Genomic DNA, 16,462 nt, shown 5'->3' on the forward strand with positions numbered 1-16,462 from the left:
TCCCGGGGCTGCCGCGGGACTTCTGTTCGCCTTAACCGCTAACTGGTGAGAGGTGGTTCTGAGAATGCAGGTCGATGAGGTCCTACGGGGGCCAACCGGCCGGGCCGGGAGCGGCTCTCCTAGGGGCCGCGTGGTCCGCACACGGACGCGCCGTTTGCGCGCCGGTCCGCGCTGCTCGCTGCTCGCTCCCGACTCCGCGCGCCCCGGCCGGTGCCGCTGGTCGGCGCCGCGCGCCCGGCTGGGCAGGGGACGCGGCGAGAGAGCGGCCCGGCCGCCGCGGCCCCGCCCACACGGCGCGCGCGTATCCGGGCGCAGCGCCCCCTGCCCGCCCCGCGCGGCCGCCGGAGGCCGCCCGGCCCCGCCCCGCGCACGTGCGCGCGGCCCCGCCCCGTCCCGCCGAGCGGGGGCCGCCGGGTGCTCGCGGCGCGGGGGCGGGGCCGTGACGTCAGCGCTCCGCTCCGCCGCTCCGCCGCCGCGGGCGCCCGCACCGTGAGGTCATCGCGCGGCGCGGCCCCGCCGGGAGGGGAGGAGCGGCGGCGGCGGCAGCATGGCGGAGGCGGAGGCGCCGCGGGTGGGCGCGTGGCTGCCGGTGCTGGTGGAGCAGGTGGTGAACGACACGCTGGTGGTGACGCTGCGCTGCGGAGAGCGCCGCTTCGCCGGCGTGCTGCTGGACTGCAGCAAGAAGTACGGCGGGACGGGGGAGGGCGGGACGGGGAGCCCTGCCGCCGGTGCGCGGCGGGAACAAAGCGGCGCGGGGTCCCGGGGCCGCCGTCCCGCCACGTGCTGCCGGCCGCGGCCTGCGGGGGTGCGGAGCGTCGGCGCGAGACCCCACCTGAGCCCCTCCCCCCCCGGCCGTCGGCGCCGCACCCGGTGAGCCTCGCGGGGCCGGGCCGGCCGTGTGCCCGCGCCGTACGGCGTCCCGCTCGTCGGGCCCGGCCCCGCCGGGGATGCGGCGGGCACGGAAGGACGTCGGTAGGTTCGGGTTCCGCCGCTGCGCAGGACGGCTACCCCGCGCCCTCCGGCCCCGCTCCGTGCCGCCGCCCGGCGGAGGTGACCCCGAGCCGCCCTGCAGGCCGCGCCGCGCCGCCACGCGCATTCCCGCAGCGCCGGTCAGGGGTGCCGCGCTCGTGGGGGTGCGGCGGTGCGTTCGGCTGAGGTCGGCGCCTTTGCTGATAGAACCGATTTTGTTGCAGCCGAACCCCTGATGGGTCGCTATTAATTATGTGCGAGTATAAATGAAAGGACGGTGTTTCCCGCTCCGAGGGTGGAGGGGACCCACCCCACGTGGCTGTGTGTGCCCCGAGATGGGGGGGATGGGATGGGGCGCCCGGCCCGGTGGTGTCCACAGTGCACGGTGCCCGCCGGCCCTCAGCCCCTGCATGGAATTGGCTGCTGTGGGCAGAAGCGGCAGCGGACACCTGGGCCCGGTGTGAGCGGCAGCCAGGCTGTGAGAAGGCCAGTGCGGTTTGTGCTTCTCCTTGCGGTAACAGCGAGCTGCTGCGGGGAAGCAGCAGTGGGTTCCTGCGGGGCGGTGTTCTGGGACGGCCAGATGGAATGGTTTTATGGCCTGAAATAACCAAAATTTATAGGCAGAGCTATGGAGATGGTGCTACTTCCCGTTGTCCTATGAACAATGCTGACATCTTTGGCTGCACAGTGTGTGCTCGCTCCCTTGGTTGTTATTTGAGAGGTACCTGCCCTCTCAGTTGTCTCCTTGAGGACAAGCCTGAGCTCTCAGGACAAGAACACGTTCCCAATTACACAAGCAGCCCTCCGCAGTTCCCCGTGACACCGACCACACAGCGCAGCACAATCTGCTCTCCGGCCTTCGGTAAACCCTCTCTTTAGTATCTGGGCACTTCAGTTCATCTTTTATTTCAGCAGGAGAGGAGCGGTGACCTGGTACTGGAATCGGATTGATTCCTCCTTGCTTTCTTTGTGTAAGCTTTGGTTTTAAACTTTGGAGTTTTCATGGAGGTCAGCTGAGAGAGATGGTCTGTGACTGAGTGAAGGAGAGCGAAGCTGGGGCTCAGAGCGTCACCCCATCCCCTGTGACAGCCCCTCAGAGTGGTCAGAGCTCTCTCTGTGCCACCCTGGGCTGTTTCCTGCCAGCTGGAAGGGGAGCAGTGCCCGGTGAGCTCCCGTGGAGCTGCAGTCTATGGCTGCATCTGCTGCCTGGTCTGTGGCTTCTCTGCATTGCTGGGGCTTTTAGTGACTCATCCATACCTCATTTCAGAAATGGTAAAGAAGCTGAAACGCTTAAGGATCCCCACAGAAGGATCTCTGGAAAGTCAGGATAGCGAGAGATGCCCGTTCTGGTGCTGTGCGTAAGGGTGGATATTTGCTGAAGTGCTGTGCTGGCATTATATTGCCAAGTGTCAGGCCATAGCCAGGGATTCTGGTGCCAGAGATGAGATGCAGTTCTGAGCTTTGGTGCCGCAGAGGAATTCCTTATGGCAGTACCTGTGCAAGGTATGGTACCTGTGCCTGGATGACACATGCTGAAATGAGGCAGTGACCAACAGTTGCTGCCCTTACCCTGGCTCTCCTGAAGCAGTGCCGTATTTGTTGTTACAAATGGTCACATATGCAAAGATGAGGGGAGGAGCAGAACTGCACCAGTGAGCCCATGGCTGGGAAGCAGGAGATGCACAGCAAAACCAGGTGCTGTGGGTTTGAGTGGGAAGCTGAAAGCCTGGTGTGCAGGCACAGTGCGGGCAGGGGCTTTGGTGGCTCCTTTGGGGCTGCACTTGCATGTATGGAGCACTGCCTTCCTGTGCCTCTACCAGCCTGTTCCCAGAGCGTGCTGCTTTGCCTTCTGGAACTTAGAAGTCAGTGCAGAACCTCTCTGTGCAAACAGTGCATGGAAAGAGAAGCTGTTCTCTGTGCCTTCTCTGGCACAGGAGTAGGACATCTTTTCTAAATTTTGAAACGGTTGCTTCTTTCAGCTGTAGATATGGTTGCCTTGTTTTAAAAGGGAAAAATACCGCATTATTAGGACATGGAAGCTTTTTGTGGTGTGCTTTTTTGTTTTTGTGGAACTGGCGTGTTAGCTGCGCAGCCATCCAGAGGCGCCCTTTCCACCACCCTGACCGTCTCCCTCCATCTCTCACCCCGCTCCAGGTCCGGGCTGTTCTGTCTGCCCTCCTCCTTCCCAAAGCCCGAGGACCCTCCTGCCGCTGCCTGCGCCATTCCCACGCACGGTGAGATGCAGCCGCAGCCCGGGGACGACCAGGTGCCGCCGCTGCTGCCCGCGCCGCCTGGCGTTGTGCCGCCATACCCGCCCTACTTCGAGGGAGCGCCGTTCCCGCGCCCGCTGTGGCTGCGGCACACCTACAGCCAGTGGGTTCCACAGCCGCCGCCGCGGGCCATCAAGAGGACGCGGCGACGTTTGTCGCGGAACAGAGACCCGGGACGGCTGATCATGAGCACCATCAGGCTGCGGCCCAGGCAGGTGCTCTGCGAGAAGTGTAAAAATACCCTGAACCCCGAGGACGAGAACGCGGCGGGGCAGAACGCTAAAACCAGGAGGAAGCTGAGCGTTCAGGACAAGGAACAGAAAAAGCACAGCGACTCTGAGTGCCTGGAGAAAAGGAACAAAAGAGAGAAGAGAGAGGATGACAAGTTTGCCGGGGAGCTGGTGCATCGCACGCCAGTTATCAAAATATCCTACAGCACGCCGCAAGGGAAAGGCGAGGTGGTGAAGATCCCCTCCCGGGTGCACGGCTCAGTGAAACCGTTCTGTCCTGAACAGCTGCTGCAGAACAGAGAGGAGGACCGGGAGGAGGTCGGAGATGCTGAGCAATGTCAAGAAACCAAGGGCTTCACGGACAAGGCAGTGGGCAGCCAGCTTGCTTCCATCCCCAAACTGAAGCTGACGCGGCCGGTGCATCCCAGTGCTGATGTCCCGCCTCCAAAGATCCGGCTGAAGCCCCATCGCATCAACGACGGCCAGAGCGTTTCTATCTATAAGGCAGAACTTATCGATGAGATAAACGTCCTTCAGAACAGCAGGGAGACGAATCCCGGTGCGTTTTACACCAATGAATCGGCAGACAGAGGTTTGGCCGAGATCTCTTCGGGGAGTTCGGGTGAAGATGACGACTTTAAAAGGTTTCCCCAAGGTAAAGACGGACACGAAAACTTGGCTTTCCTTATGAATTACCGGAAGAGAAAAGCGGATTCTTCTAGTTTGTCAGTGTGTAGTAATGACAGTCTAGACGAATCCAAGTCTTCTAGTTCGGAGGTAACATCACCAGAAATGTGTGACTTTTTACCTGGTGATGATGCGTCTGTCTCTTCATCTTCAAAAGATGAGCGTAAAATTGTGCCGCCCTTGACAGTTAGGCTGCATACCCAAAGCGTGTCTAAATGCGTCACTGAAGACGGAAGGACTGTAGCAGTGGGGGATATTGTTTGGGGTAAAATTCATGGATTTCCGTGGTGGCCGGCACGGGTTCTTGACATAAACCTTAGCCAGAAGGAAAATGGGGAACCTTCATGGCGAGAAGCCAAAGTGTCGTGGTTTGGTTCTCCAACGACTTCATTCTTATCTGTTTCAAAACTTTCTCCTTTCTCTGAATTTTTCAAACTGAGATTTAATCGCAAGAAGAAAGGGATGTATCGCAAAGCTATCACAGAGGCTGCCAAGGCGGTGGAGCACCTGACTCCAGAAATAAGAGATCTCTTAACACAGTTTGAAACATAACTGTGCCACCAGTATCAGGTGAGTGCTTGCTGGGCCAGTGCTTCCTTGGAGAAGCTTCCATGTCTTTTTTTAACCAACATTCCACTGTTTGCATTTCTTAAGAACTGATCTCAGCAGTTCTTGGTCTTAAATGCCTGGGTGTGAGGAGGTGGTGGTGATTTCAGAGGCGATAAGAGCTGTTGGCTCCACAGCTTTGGGAGGACTATGGGACCGAGGCCCAAATTGTGAGGGGTGCCCAAAGCAGCTGACCCCTTCAGGAAGCGAGCGGTGTTTGCTCGGAGAGCTGATGGAATTGCAGTGGTAGGAGAGTCGTCTGCAGCTGGGATGTGGTGAGTACTGGTGGTAACTCAGTTGAGGCAGAACTAATCCCGTCAGGCTGAAGGGTCAGCGGCCCCAGGCTGTTTTCTGAACTAAGACTCTTCCTGGAGTTGAGGTTGTATTTATCACACCTAGGTGCTGATACCAAGTGGTTACCCACAAGAATTAGATGCTTTTGAAGGTCCTTTCTTCCCCTGCAGTTACTGCAACCCTGCACTGTTTATTTCTTATGATGGCACTTTCTTTATGACTATTGAAAATGATGCTACTAAAAACTGGCTGCTGGGGAGCAGTATTTCACAGCCCCTGGCTTGGCTTGCTGCAGCGTTGGTGCATTGCTGCAGGCCGGTCAGGACACCAACTGCTGTTCTTTTGGTCTTCACCTGCAACATCGTGGAGGACATAAAATTGGAAACATGAAAATGAGAACTAATTCTTTTTGATGCCTCTGTATTGTACTTCTGCTGGTTGCAAGTGTGGAGGTGGGGAGGTCTCCTCTCACACTAAACAGTAAAACTTTGTCCCTGATGAAAACGCAGTGGCTGTAGATGCTGGGCACAGTGTGGCAGGGAGTGGATGGCCGTGTGTAGCACTGCTGCTGCCTGCCGCACTGAAATCCATGGGGAAAATTCCATCACCTTGAGGAAGATCTAGAACTGTTGCACAACCTTCCAGTCATAGTTTCCTAGGTGGGACCTCATCTGTGATACTATTAAACAAGGGGGTGGACTAGTTTTTAATCTGAAAACCATTACTTATCATTGGGCAGAATCTCCTTGTCAAATATACACCTGTTACATAGTGTCTTGCAGTGGATTTTACTGGTTCACTGTGTCGTCTTGTAAGCTTTTCCCCGAGTTTTCTTTCTGATGCCAGAAGGACTGTTTGTGTGCGTGAGCCAGTGCTGCTCCTGCTGCGGGCTGCTCACTGTTCTGTACCTCAGCAATTGGAGTGCAATGTGATTGTGATGGCTAGTGCTCCTATAATCCTGGGGTAAAAAAGGTCTTTTGTATCCTTTGCTGGAGAGTGACAAAGTTGCTTGAATTGAGTTATTCCATCCCAACAAGCCTGGTAGGAGTGTGTACTGAGACTGTGGCATGTTCATCTTGTGGGCTCAGGGTTCACAGAATCACCAAGGTTGGAAAAGACCTTCAAGATCATCCAGTCCAACCATCAGTTCTGGACAACTGGACAGTCAGTCAAGTAAGAATATGTAATGGCAGCAGCAGCATTTAAGCTTCGGCCTTGATCTTGCTGCTTAATTGTGGCTAGAAGCTTTACTATATTGAGAGTGTTCGCATTTGACCCAAATTTGTTACTAGCTAGATCTGGAGCATAAATAATCCTAATGCTCAGAAGCTGCGTTATGGTGAATAATGGCCAGGATCCACGGCTCCTGGATAAACCGCTTTAGGGCCACGTCAGCAGGTGGATGCTGTTGCCTGCGTAGTACTGTGAGCTGTGCTGTCCTGTAGGCACAGAGCAGGGAGGATGGAGCAGGTCTGTAAACTGAGGGCAAAGAGAAGATGATGAGAGCAACGAGAAAATGATGCGATGACATGGCTACACCGTACCCTTCCTTCCCTGTGAGTTCTTTGGCCAAGCCTTCCCACGTACGTGCAAATGCATAGAGGCATTTACCATGTACTGCTGTTGTGTTGGTGGTCAGCTGGCTTTCTGAAGTTGATTTTCTGCCTTACTTGTGTCTGAGGTGAGCTGCCTGCATGATGATTTGAGAAACAGCTGCATTTACTCAGAAGGAAACGAGAAAAGCAGAACAAAACAACTTCCTGTGTTCCACGTGTGCCATGCTTGCTCAGATTCCCTGCCAAACCCACGTGCTGGGGCTTTGATACGTCACTTGGATGACAGCTCATTGGTTCTGAGCTTTGCCCTCTATCTAGTTCTCTTCCACCAGGACTTTATTGCTTTCCTTGAGTGATCCTAGGGAAGCTCTGCAGCGTTTTCACCAGCTGCTAGTTGACTGTTCTTTCCTGAATGTTGTAACTTAACTTTTCTCTCATGTTTGCATTTCCTTAGTCCTAGGACTTGCACACTGACACCTGAGCTACAATTAAATGTCAGAAGGCTCTGGTCTTTGACAGGCAGCACAGCCTCGGATCGGTTACAGCTGTTTCCAGGAGCAGGCGTGTGGCTGTAATACTGCACTTTGCAGCTGGAAAAGTGCATCGTGTGGTGACTTCTCCAGGAGCTGCACAAGGGCCCCTCGCTGTGCTCAGGAGGTGCGTCCAGCATCTGCACTTTGCTCCTGAGCGTCCAGGCACTGCAGGGCTTGGGAGCTGCTGACGCATTCTGTTGTGGATCTCTGCTGACATATGGTGCTGTTCTGTAAGCCATGGAGGGGAACTGCTGGAAAAAACATACAAGCCATTCAAGTATTTGCAAATGCATAAAGAACAGCAAGCAACTGGATTTAAAAAAAAAAAAAAAAAAAAAAGAAAACTTTTTGGGTTGGAAAAGCTGGTATGACAGTTTTGAGTGTTTATTATTCTATCCTTATTCTTTTGCAAGGAGTGTACTTTATTAAAACCTTGTCACTGTCTTTAAGCCAAGGTTTCTGGAAGAACAGCAGGGAGGCTAACAGCTCGTAAAAGCCACGTCGTAAGGCACTTGGTTCACAGTGTAGCCAGGAGAAAAACACACACTCAGCATGTTCTCAGGCCTTGTAGCTTCTGCTTTTGTAGCCTCTGTGCAGGGCTGCCACCAGCCTGGCACTGTGTGCTGCAGAGATGGCTCCTGCTTCGCAGCTGAGTTTGTGCTGGTGCCACAGTGCTGATGCTGGCTCTGCTGGCTCTGAGGCTGAAGGCCGTTGTTAACAGCAGTGCCTGAAAGCAGTGACAGCACCAGCAGATGAGCTGGCCTCCCTGGCCTGGGCCTGCCCTGCTGGCTGTCAGGTCCCACCTTCCCTGGGCTTGGAGCCAGCACTTGGCCCGGCCCTTCCTTGGCACTGCTCCTACTGCAGGGCCTGGAAAAGTGGGTGCCTGGGATTGTGGAGGGCATCGGCTCTGCCGGTCCTTTGGAAGCCCTTTGGGGCCATCCAAAGTCCCAGCTGGGGGTGGGCTGTGTGCTGCCCAGCTGAAGGGGGAGGGCGGTTCAGGCTCAGGTCTGGCCCTGCAGCTCTGGGGCGTCTGTGGCAACCCGGGGGCAGGAGGCTGCTGGGAACAGGACGCTGGTGTCCCATGAGCCTGGTCAGCCTGTGAGGTGCCCTGTGGCAGCAGCTGGCGATGCTAGAAATACAGTGGGGAACTTGCCTTTTGTGTACTAAAGTGGCTGCTGTGGAGAGCTGAGCTCTTGGTGATCAGAGCTATGGACTGTAGGTTGGGGAAAAAAAATAAAAGCCAGAAGAAACAGGCTGAAATATGGAGTGAAAGAGACTGACCTCAGCACCGTCTGCCTGGAGTGATAGCTGGGAGGCTTTTACAGACCTGGGGCGAATTCTTGTGTTGTCCTCAGCCCAGTTCGGGTCTGGGATTGGTCTGCAGAGGTGGGGGGTGGGCAGAAGGGCTTTGTGGGGAGTGGTGAGGCTGCAGCTGGGTGCTGGGGATGCATTTCTCAAGAGCCTCCACTGCGGGATGTGCCCAGGCCCCATGTGCGTGGCACTGCAGCCTGACTGTGCGCTCTGTAGCTGATGCTCTCCTGAGGACAGGAAGCTCTCTTGCACTGTTGCATTTGCTTTTCTGCTCGCTTTTTTGATAACATCATATTTGAACTTCATATTTAGTCCTGCAGCTGTGTAAAGTTGAAGTTCCTAGAGCTAAACAATTGCTTTTCTGTTATCTTTCGCAATGATTAAAAAGCCAGCTTATCTCAGATTTTATAAAGGCAGCTCTTTAATAGTAAAGCTCTTTACAAAAACTGCTGTAGACTTTGGTATTTGTCTCTATGTGGAACAAGCTTACAGTATGTATATCCATTTTCATTTCCCGCTTTATTCCCCCTTGCCCCCAGGTGTGCTGTGACTGTGATACCATTAAATGTTAAAAAGCTGCCTTTCTGAGGATTTTTGTTGTTCTGCTATTAGCTAATAGACCCTCCACATCCATCCGTTCAGCCATTCGTCAACAAAGCACCCTGCAACTGCATGCAGCAGAAATCAAAGCTTATTGCATGCCTGCTATATATAGTAAGCTCTAATGTAAAATTTGGAACGTTGGGTTATGACTTCACCTTCAAAGATGTTCAGGGCTCCGTATGCGCATGCAGCCAGTGCTGCTTGCCAGCACTTCATGAAGCAACATAAACCAGCCTTCTTTTTCCTTTTACTCCTTCTCTCTGCTCTACCAGTGGCACCAAAAAGGTTATATAACTGCATAGAAAGCTGTGGTAGCTGTAGTTCTAAAAACACCTACCTGGTCACGTGGAATATTTCAGCCCAGAAGAGGAGTGCTGAGATTTTTCTTGGCCTGGTTTCTGGATGGTTCAGTCAACTAAAACCAAGCATCCTGCTTAATTACTGCCTCTCAAAAGTCTTCCTTCAGACAGCTTGGAGTCAGCGTTGTGTACATTGACACAAAGTGGGAGAACAAGTCTGGAGCAGCCTGCACTGCATACCTCTGTGCCTCGTGCTGGGGACTGCAGTTGCACCTCTGGCAGCAGCCTGCTGATTGCCCTGCTTCTCAGGGCGCTTGGGTGTTTGTGGCCACTGCTGCTGCATTTGCAGACATCTGGATCTGAGTTTGTGCTGCCTTCTGCCCCTTTGCATCCGCTGCCCTGGGTGTATGGTTTGGAAATGCCAGTTGGCCATATGCTGTGCTGTTTCTAAGTGCACACAGGCTGCACAGATTCCCAAGAAAAGAATGTGATCATCTTATGTGAGCTGTAACTTCAGCTGCCAAAGGAGATTTGTGTAAACTGAAGGGCTCGGAGGCTCTCCTTGGGAGGACAGTAAGATCCTCTCCTGTGCAGAGGGGACCTTCGAGTGCAGTGGAAGTGGTGAACATGCAGCAGGGGGCTGAGGAGCTGCAGAGGGCTGGGTGGCCTGCAGCCCTGCTCTGCTTTGAGAATGGGAATTTCTGTCCTCTTTCCTAACCTGTATTTATTTACCCATTTGGTTTGTTAAAGTTACACTGTAGCTGGCTTCCCTTTTTCCCAGGGAGCACGGTGAGGTGGCAGATGGGATCTCAGGCTCAGGGATTGTGACAGGAGGCTTAGAGGTAAGCACTGGGCAGCACCGTGGGTGAAGTCCTTGCGGAGGAGGTCCTTCTGCCTCAGTTCATGCTCTGTCTGTTGCAGTTAGGCAGGTGTTTGCAAAGTTTTGAGCACCCTCAGGTTGCACCTATAAGACTGATTTGTGCCATGAAGGAACGGGATATTTGGAAACGGGAGTGCGCTGTGTAGAGAAGGGTGCCGGTTCCTTTGGAGGACAGGAGATTAAGGTATCTTCACTAGCCATGCATCGTTAATATCTTGTGAAGGTGCTTGGCCCATGAGGCTGGCAGAGGTACTTCCCAGTTCAGTGCTCAGGCATGAAAGGCAGGGAGTTGCTGGAAATAAAGCATTGCACTTTGAAGCTAAAAATTGATGTGAAAACTGTTATATATCAAAAACGTGCAAATTGTTGATTTTCAGCCTTGATACATAGGTAGGATTTTTTTTTCTTCCAGAAAGTGCCCTTACTTACATAGAGTGATGCAGGTCAACATGAATGAGAGCAGGTGTGGGGGCTGAGTAACAGATTCTGAGTTCTGCCTGAAAAAGGCAGCAGAAGCTGCATACACATATCCCACAAACTAGTTGAAGCTGAGTGCCCAGCTTATTTGTTTTGAACTGCTTGATGCATCTGTTGTGTACTTTGCACCTACTTTTAAAGAATATCTGGACTTTGCATTGGCAAGTTTAGAAAGCCTTGCATGGCCCGAGATTGTAGGCTTCTTGTGTCTGTCAGTGATGACAGAGACGGTGTGTAGTGCCTCAGCTTGTCCTCCATATCTCGCAGTCCCTGCACCCAAGTCTAGCTCCTCAGTGAGTTGGAAGTGCTCTCTCTTCCAGAGCTTTCCCTGCCCCTGAGCAGGAGCAGATCCTGCTGCGCGTGGCAGTGGTGAGGTCCATTGAGTGCAGGAGGGCAGGGGCTGCGGCCCCATCTGTGCTGAGGCTGCAGGGCTGTGCCTTGGTGCCAGCAGTGCTCTGGTCCTCAAAGGCTCCTGGGCCTGTGTGAGCAGACTCCACTCAGCTCACAAGGCTGTGTGTACTTTCCAGTATCACGTGCCTCACCTTTCCCACGTCGTGCTGACTGCCTCGCATTATCTGTGTGAGCGTTTCTTTGGTTGCTGGCATGTGTTCCTTTGTGGAAGAAAGACAGAAGGGAAGAGTAGGGTGTTTTTTAAAGAAGGCTTTTTTTTTTCATTGAGTTGAATATTTTCTGAAGAAAATATTAACCAGGTCCTGTTTAATCTGCATTAGATTTTCACTGTTGTGAAAACCTTGTTCTTTTTGAAAAGTGTGTACCTTGTGTGCTTTCTGCAGTTGAAGAAATGACTTGTAGCCAAATCACTGGTTTAATTTCCTTTATGAATGGTGACTTGCTCTGTTTGATCCAAGCCAGTAATTTGAGCTTTAATGCAGAAAGCCCCAGAGCTGATGCTGTTTCTCCCCAGAGCTGCTGGGCCGGTGGGCTTGGTGCTGCAGATGCACCTGCCAACCCAGCCAGCCATGCGCAGCACCTTGGGGTGGCTGGAGGTGAGGTGCTGGCTGCGCTGCTGGCCCATTTCTTGGGTCCTGCTTTCTTGGGTCATGGCAAGCACAGGGCCGCTTTGCCTGTCCCTCAGCTTCTCCTGATCAGGTGTTTCAGCAGCACTGCCTTCAGAAGGAAGGACAGTTGGGAGCCTGCCCAAAGCCCCCAGATTCTCGGGTGCTGGCTGGGCTGCTGCAGGTACCGGCACTCCGTTCCCCTCAGCTTGCTGCCCAGTCTGACTCTCCCCAGAGGGGAGCTGTCTGGAGGAAGACCGGTCTGGCAATGCTAGTTCTCAGCCTGCTGCTAATTGTGTCCAAAATGCTACGCGTGTGGAGAAGGTGAGCTGTCCCCGCTCCTTCAGCTCTTGGCCTGCCTCAGTGGGCAGAGGGCCGCAGTGGGAGCTGCCCCACTGCAGTTATGAGCTGCCTCGTGCCTGGGCTTCTCCAAAGGAGCCCTTGAAGGCAGCTGGGCGCACGCTATGAACGACGGTCACTGTGTTGCTGCTGCAGGATGCGTGTTGGCCCGGTGCAGCCGGCCGTTGAGGCAGGGCAGCCTCAACCTGAGCTGGGCAGCGCACGGAGCTTCGTGACCCTGCTTGGCACCGTGCTCCTGCTGTGACACTTCTGTCCTCCGAGTGTTAGCGTGAGATCGCAGGGTGTATGCCTGGCCTGAGGGCTTGCTGCTACCTTCTCAACAGTGGAACGCAGAGTTTCTCTTCATACAAAATATTCTCCATCCATAATCTGTCTCTGAAGAGTCAGCTTCTTGCAAAACGCGTTTGAGGGATATTCTACCAAGTCTGTAGACTTTGGAAGTTAATAAAAATGCACGCAAGGTGATACGACATCTCAGTTTGTTAGGAGCAGGATAATTCTGATGAAGGCTGAAGGAGTTCATGGAATCTGATTGCAGCCCTCTGAAATACAGCTTTTGGGGCTGATGTTCATGGTGCATTAAATCAGATCTTTGAAGTCTTAAATGAGAGTGCGGTGTTCAGAATCCTTCTGGGTGATGAGGCTGTGCAAACTGGTGTCTCTTTTGGTTCCATGCCTGCAGAGGAGGTATTGGTACATTTTCAGCTGTGGTGGAAATGTAGTCATCTTTCTGTGTTTGGTGTTGGCATTCTTGGTTTAATTGTGTTCTGTACTTAGAAGTCACAAATGCCAACTATGAGGGGCTTTTAAATGTCTTTGATTTTTTGCTTCCTAGCATTAATCCTGTTTGCCTGCATGTCCCGTGGCTTTGACTCGGCCTCTCTAGTTGATTTGGCGTGGACACATGTTAGGACCGATCTGTTTTGAACTGTTTCAAACTGAATTCCTTTTGAAGTATGTTGCAGAAATGCTTTTGTAATTGGAAGTGCAGGTGCAGGTCCCTATGCCATTTAAAAAAAATTCATTTGTAAGTTGTTCTAAGTGTCATTAAACTGTTTCACTCTGCTCTTCTGGCTTCTCCACACGCAGACAAATGGATGTGCCTTCAAACTGACTCACAGCACCAGGGCAAATGCACCTGGCATGCAGATAAGGTGCAGAAAGCTGCAGGTTTGCACTGTTCTCTGGTGTTTTTTTCCTGCAACAGGCCCATGGCTCTCCAGTAGGTGATCCTGTGGGAGCCTGTCCTCTGCCTTCTGCAGTGTCTGATATTTAGTGAGAGTGCCAAAGGGCCACAAATCAAGTGTGAAGCAAACTTCATCACTACTTGGTATCTTCATCTTTTCTTTAGCATTTCTAAATGTATTCCTTAGCATTTCTAAATGTAAAAAGAGCATCTCACGTATCTCATTGCCTAAATACTCTTCAGAAATGGACCAGTGTGTTTGGTCACATCCAGCTGTGCAAGGGTGGCTGACAGGAGGCTGGTAGCACTGTCCTTCTGAGTCAGACACTGGGTGACCTGAGGGATGTGCAGCACTGCTGTGGCATTGTGTTCTCATGGAGCCTGGCACAAACATCTAGAGCAGAAAGGAGCTCCCACGGTGAGCGGGGCTGTGGAGGGGAGGCAGGGCCAGCTCTTGCCTTTGGAGCTTGGGCTGCCGCACCTCTTCACTTAGAGCAGGATTTGTGTACTGTGGCAGCAGTCGGTGCCTTGAGCAGCTGCTGGTACTTGGAAAAGCTTCTGTAAGGCTTGCTGTCAAGAAGGAAATAATCCTATTTTATAGATTGTCTTTGAAAAGTGAAGGCAGAACTGAGCAGATGTTCTGTACGTGGTGCTCTTTGTAGGAACTCGTGGCAGATTAACCCACAAGACCCCACCCTGAGCAGGGGCTTAAAAGGCTTTAAGGCAGAGACTGAAGATTTTTATTATCTCTGGAACTCATATCACGTCTGTCTTGGAGAAAATTCCCACTCCTCCTTTAGATCTGTTAACTTGACAGGCTTCTTCCGAAGCTGCTGCTGCTGCTGCCTGCTGAGCAAGCTAGAAGCTGCAGAATGCCAGGCTATATTTAGCCAGAGTCCAGAGCGTGTGCCCCACCGCCACTGCCGCTCTGCCCGTGCCTCGCAGTAACCTCTCCCTCTCTCACTTTCTTCAAGGTAAAGAAGATAAGAGCACAGCTGTTCTCCTAGAATGTCACGAAGTCTGTACGCATCCTGACACGCTCCCCAGGAGAAGCGGGAGGTTGCCATGCACGTGACAGGAGGACGGGTTTCCTTGTCAGCTTGCACTGCTTATCATCATCTGGGAGAGGTGACAGTCACTGGGACGTGGAGTTAGGAGGATCTTCTGGTGTGAGGCTGGCAGGAAAGAAAAGGATTTCTTAATCTAGGATGAGAATTTGACAAGTCATACGGCAATGAACTAGGAGAACAGCAAAAAAACACAACTTGGAATGTATTTATTACCTAAAAGTTAGCTATTCTTGATAAAATCCCCCAAATTATGCTGCTGCTTATTTTACAGATTTCACACACTTCTAATTTTAAAGCTACCAAACATTTACTCCATTATGTACTCTGAGAAATGTAATTGGAGGAAGACATACAGAAGAATGAAATCATTGTAGTGTCTTAAATACAACGGACTCACTTTTGTGTCTATTAAAACTTGGAAAATGTGCAACACGTAACAATGTGGCTGTCATTGCATATGTTAAAGCTTTTTAATGTGATTTGCTGCAGAGCTGAGAGAACTGATGTTTACAAGTACGCAAACAAGTAGTCAGCGGGTAACTCGGATGGCTGTGTGTGCTAAGTGAGGGAAATGAAGTCACCCGAAGCCGTGGGCAGCACAGCTTTGGTCTGCTTGCACTACCTGCGTGGAGGTGAGTTGTTAGCCTGGTGGGCCAGCTGGAGGATGAGCTAACTTGTGTGTCCACACCTTCTAGTCAGCGATATAAGGCCTCTTAAACACCTGCCGTTGGGTAGAAGAGGTCCTCATCCTCACACATTACCAGAAGTGACTGGCAGTCCTTAAGAAAAAGAGAGAAAGCAAGCGGGCTGTCCACCCTACAGGAGAAATGGCTTACAAACTAAAGTGACCTGTAATCAAACTTCTGAAACTAAATCACTTAATTTCTTTTGGTCTGCAGTCGTCTAGGTTTTCCCTGGAAAGAGGTCCTGTCTAGGAATTTGATGAGGAATATCAAATATTGGTAGGAATTTGTTGCTTCTGGTGCTCCGAGAAGAGTTCAGTTGCCCTTGCTAGGTTAAATGTCATCTGCGTGTGCTAGAAGATTAGCTTCTGGCTGAAGAACCATTGCACAGATTTTACTTCCTGTTTCTTCTTAATCTGTTGCAGCAAATACTGCGACGAACTGTTGTCAAATTCAAAGACCGAGTGGAAAGGAAAACATAGAAGCTTGTTTTCTTGATTTATGCTGGTTATAATGTGGTATTGTGAACGTCAGCAAGAGAGATCCGAACTTCCTCTTTCTGCCTAACAGCAACAAAGTTTAACATGAAAAGTCCAACACCAGAAAATCCCTTCTGCTCAGTCTCGATAAAAGCATTCAGTCAAAAATGTTTCTCTTAAAACTGTTGAAAGGCTGTGGTAAACAAGCAAACTAAAATGTATTGCTAAAATAGGACATCTGTCTCCCAAGGCCAATTTTGGCTACCTCTGCAAACAAATAATTTTCCTGTTTTCCAGAAATAAATGTAAAAAAAGACAGCAGTGTATAGAGAAGGTGTTCTTGTACCTTGTGTACAGCCTTTAAGAAGCAGTTGTTTACCTGGCATCTGCTGTCCCCATCTCCAAAACAGCATGTGTAGCTGGCGAGGATGCTGAGTGCTCCCACTCATGGGAAAAAACAGTTTGGCCTTTATCAATGAGTCTTGAGGAATTTCTGGGTTTTTTTCCTGTTTGTTTTTTTTTTTTCTAGCATCCTCTCAAGCTTAGGGCTGGCTGGTGGCTATGTGAGGTGATTTCTATGTTTGCTGCGCACACAGATGTTCATTGTACAAATTCCCTGCCAAGATGTGTTGCAAAGCTTTGTGGATGCAGAGCGGCAGCAGTTAGCTGACAGGAGTTACAGATAGCCTGCTGGCTGCTTAAAAGAAAAGGGCAAAATGAAAAGAAGCAAAACCCCCATGTCCAGGAAAAGCAGCTACCTGGAGCTGCTACGATCTGCAGATGGTGCCAGTCGCCCCAGGCACAGCTCACAGGTGCCCCACGCTCTGGGTCTCACTGCCTGCTGGTTCGAGTTCTGAGGGCTGGTGCTCAGTGCCTCTGTTCTCCATCCTGGCATCAGTGCTGCGAGCAACATGGAACGGATAGGGAAGGTAAGATCAAGCCCAGTGTCCTCC

At 52.0% G+C, this 16,462-nt stretch overlaps 1 protein-coding gene across 4 annotated transcripts in view; it reads left to right on the forward strand.

Annotated features, from left to right (window-relative positions):
* Positions 1-507: 507 nt before the first annotated feature.
* PWWP2B (PWWP domain containing 2B) overlaps positions 508-16,462 on the forward strand; it is a 32,338-nt gene continuing 16,383 nt past the window's right edge. For 2 of the 4 annotated variants that reach the window (XR_007376880.1, XR_007376881.1), the window contains exons 1-3: positions 508-684; positions 3,124-4,726; positions 14,252-16,438. Coding sequence is in view for 2 of the 4 variants with exons in the window: in XM_048944006.1 (XP_048799963.1) it covers positions 548-684; positions 3,124-4,708 (1,722 nt within the window). In the remaining 2 variants the exon portion in view is untranslated. Of the gene's footprint in view, positions 685-3,123; positions 4,727-14,251; positions 16,461-16,462 lie in introns of those variants that run through there. The other 2 variants (XM_048944006.1, XM_048944007.1) reach the window with 2 other exon arrangements.

The sequence above is a fragment of the Lagopus muta genome, chromosome 5 (genome assembly GCF_023343835.1).
Source record: "Lagopus muta isolate bLagMut1 chromosome 5, bLagMut1 primary, whole genome shotgun sequence".
Lineage (NCBI taxonomy): Eukaryota > Metazoa > Chordata > Aves > Galliformes > Phasianidae > Lagopus > Lagopus muta.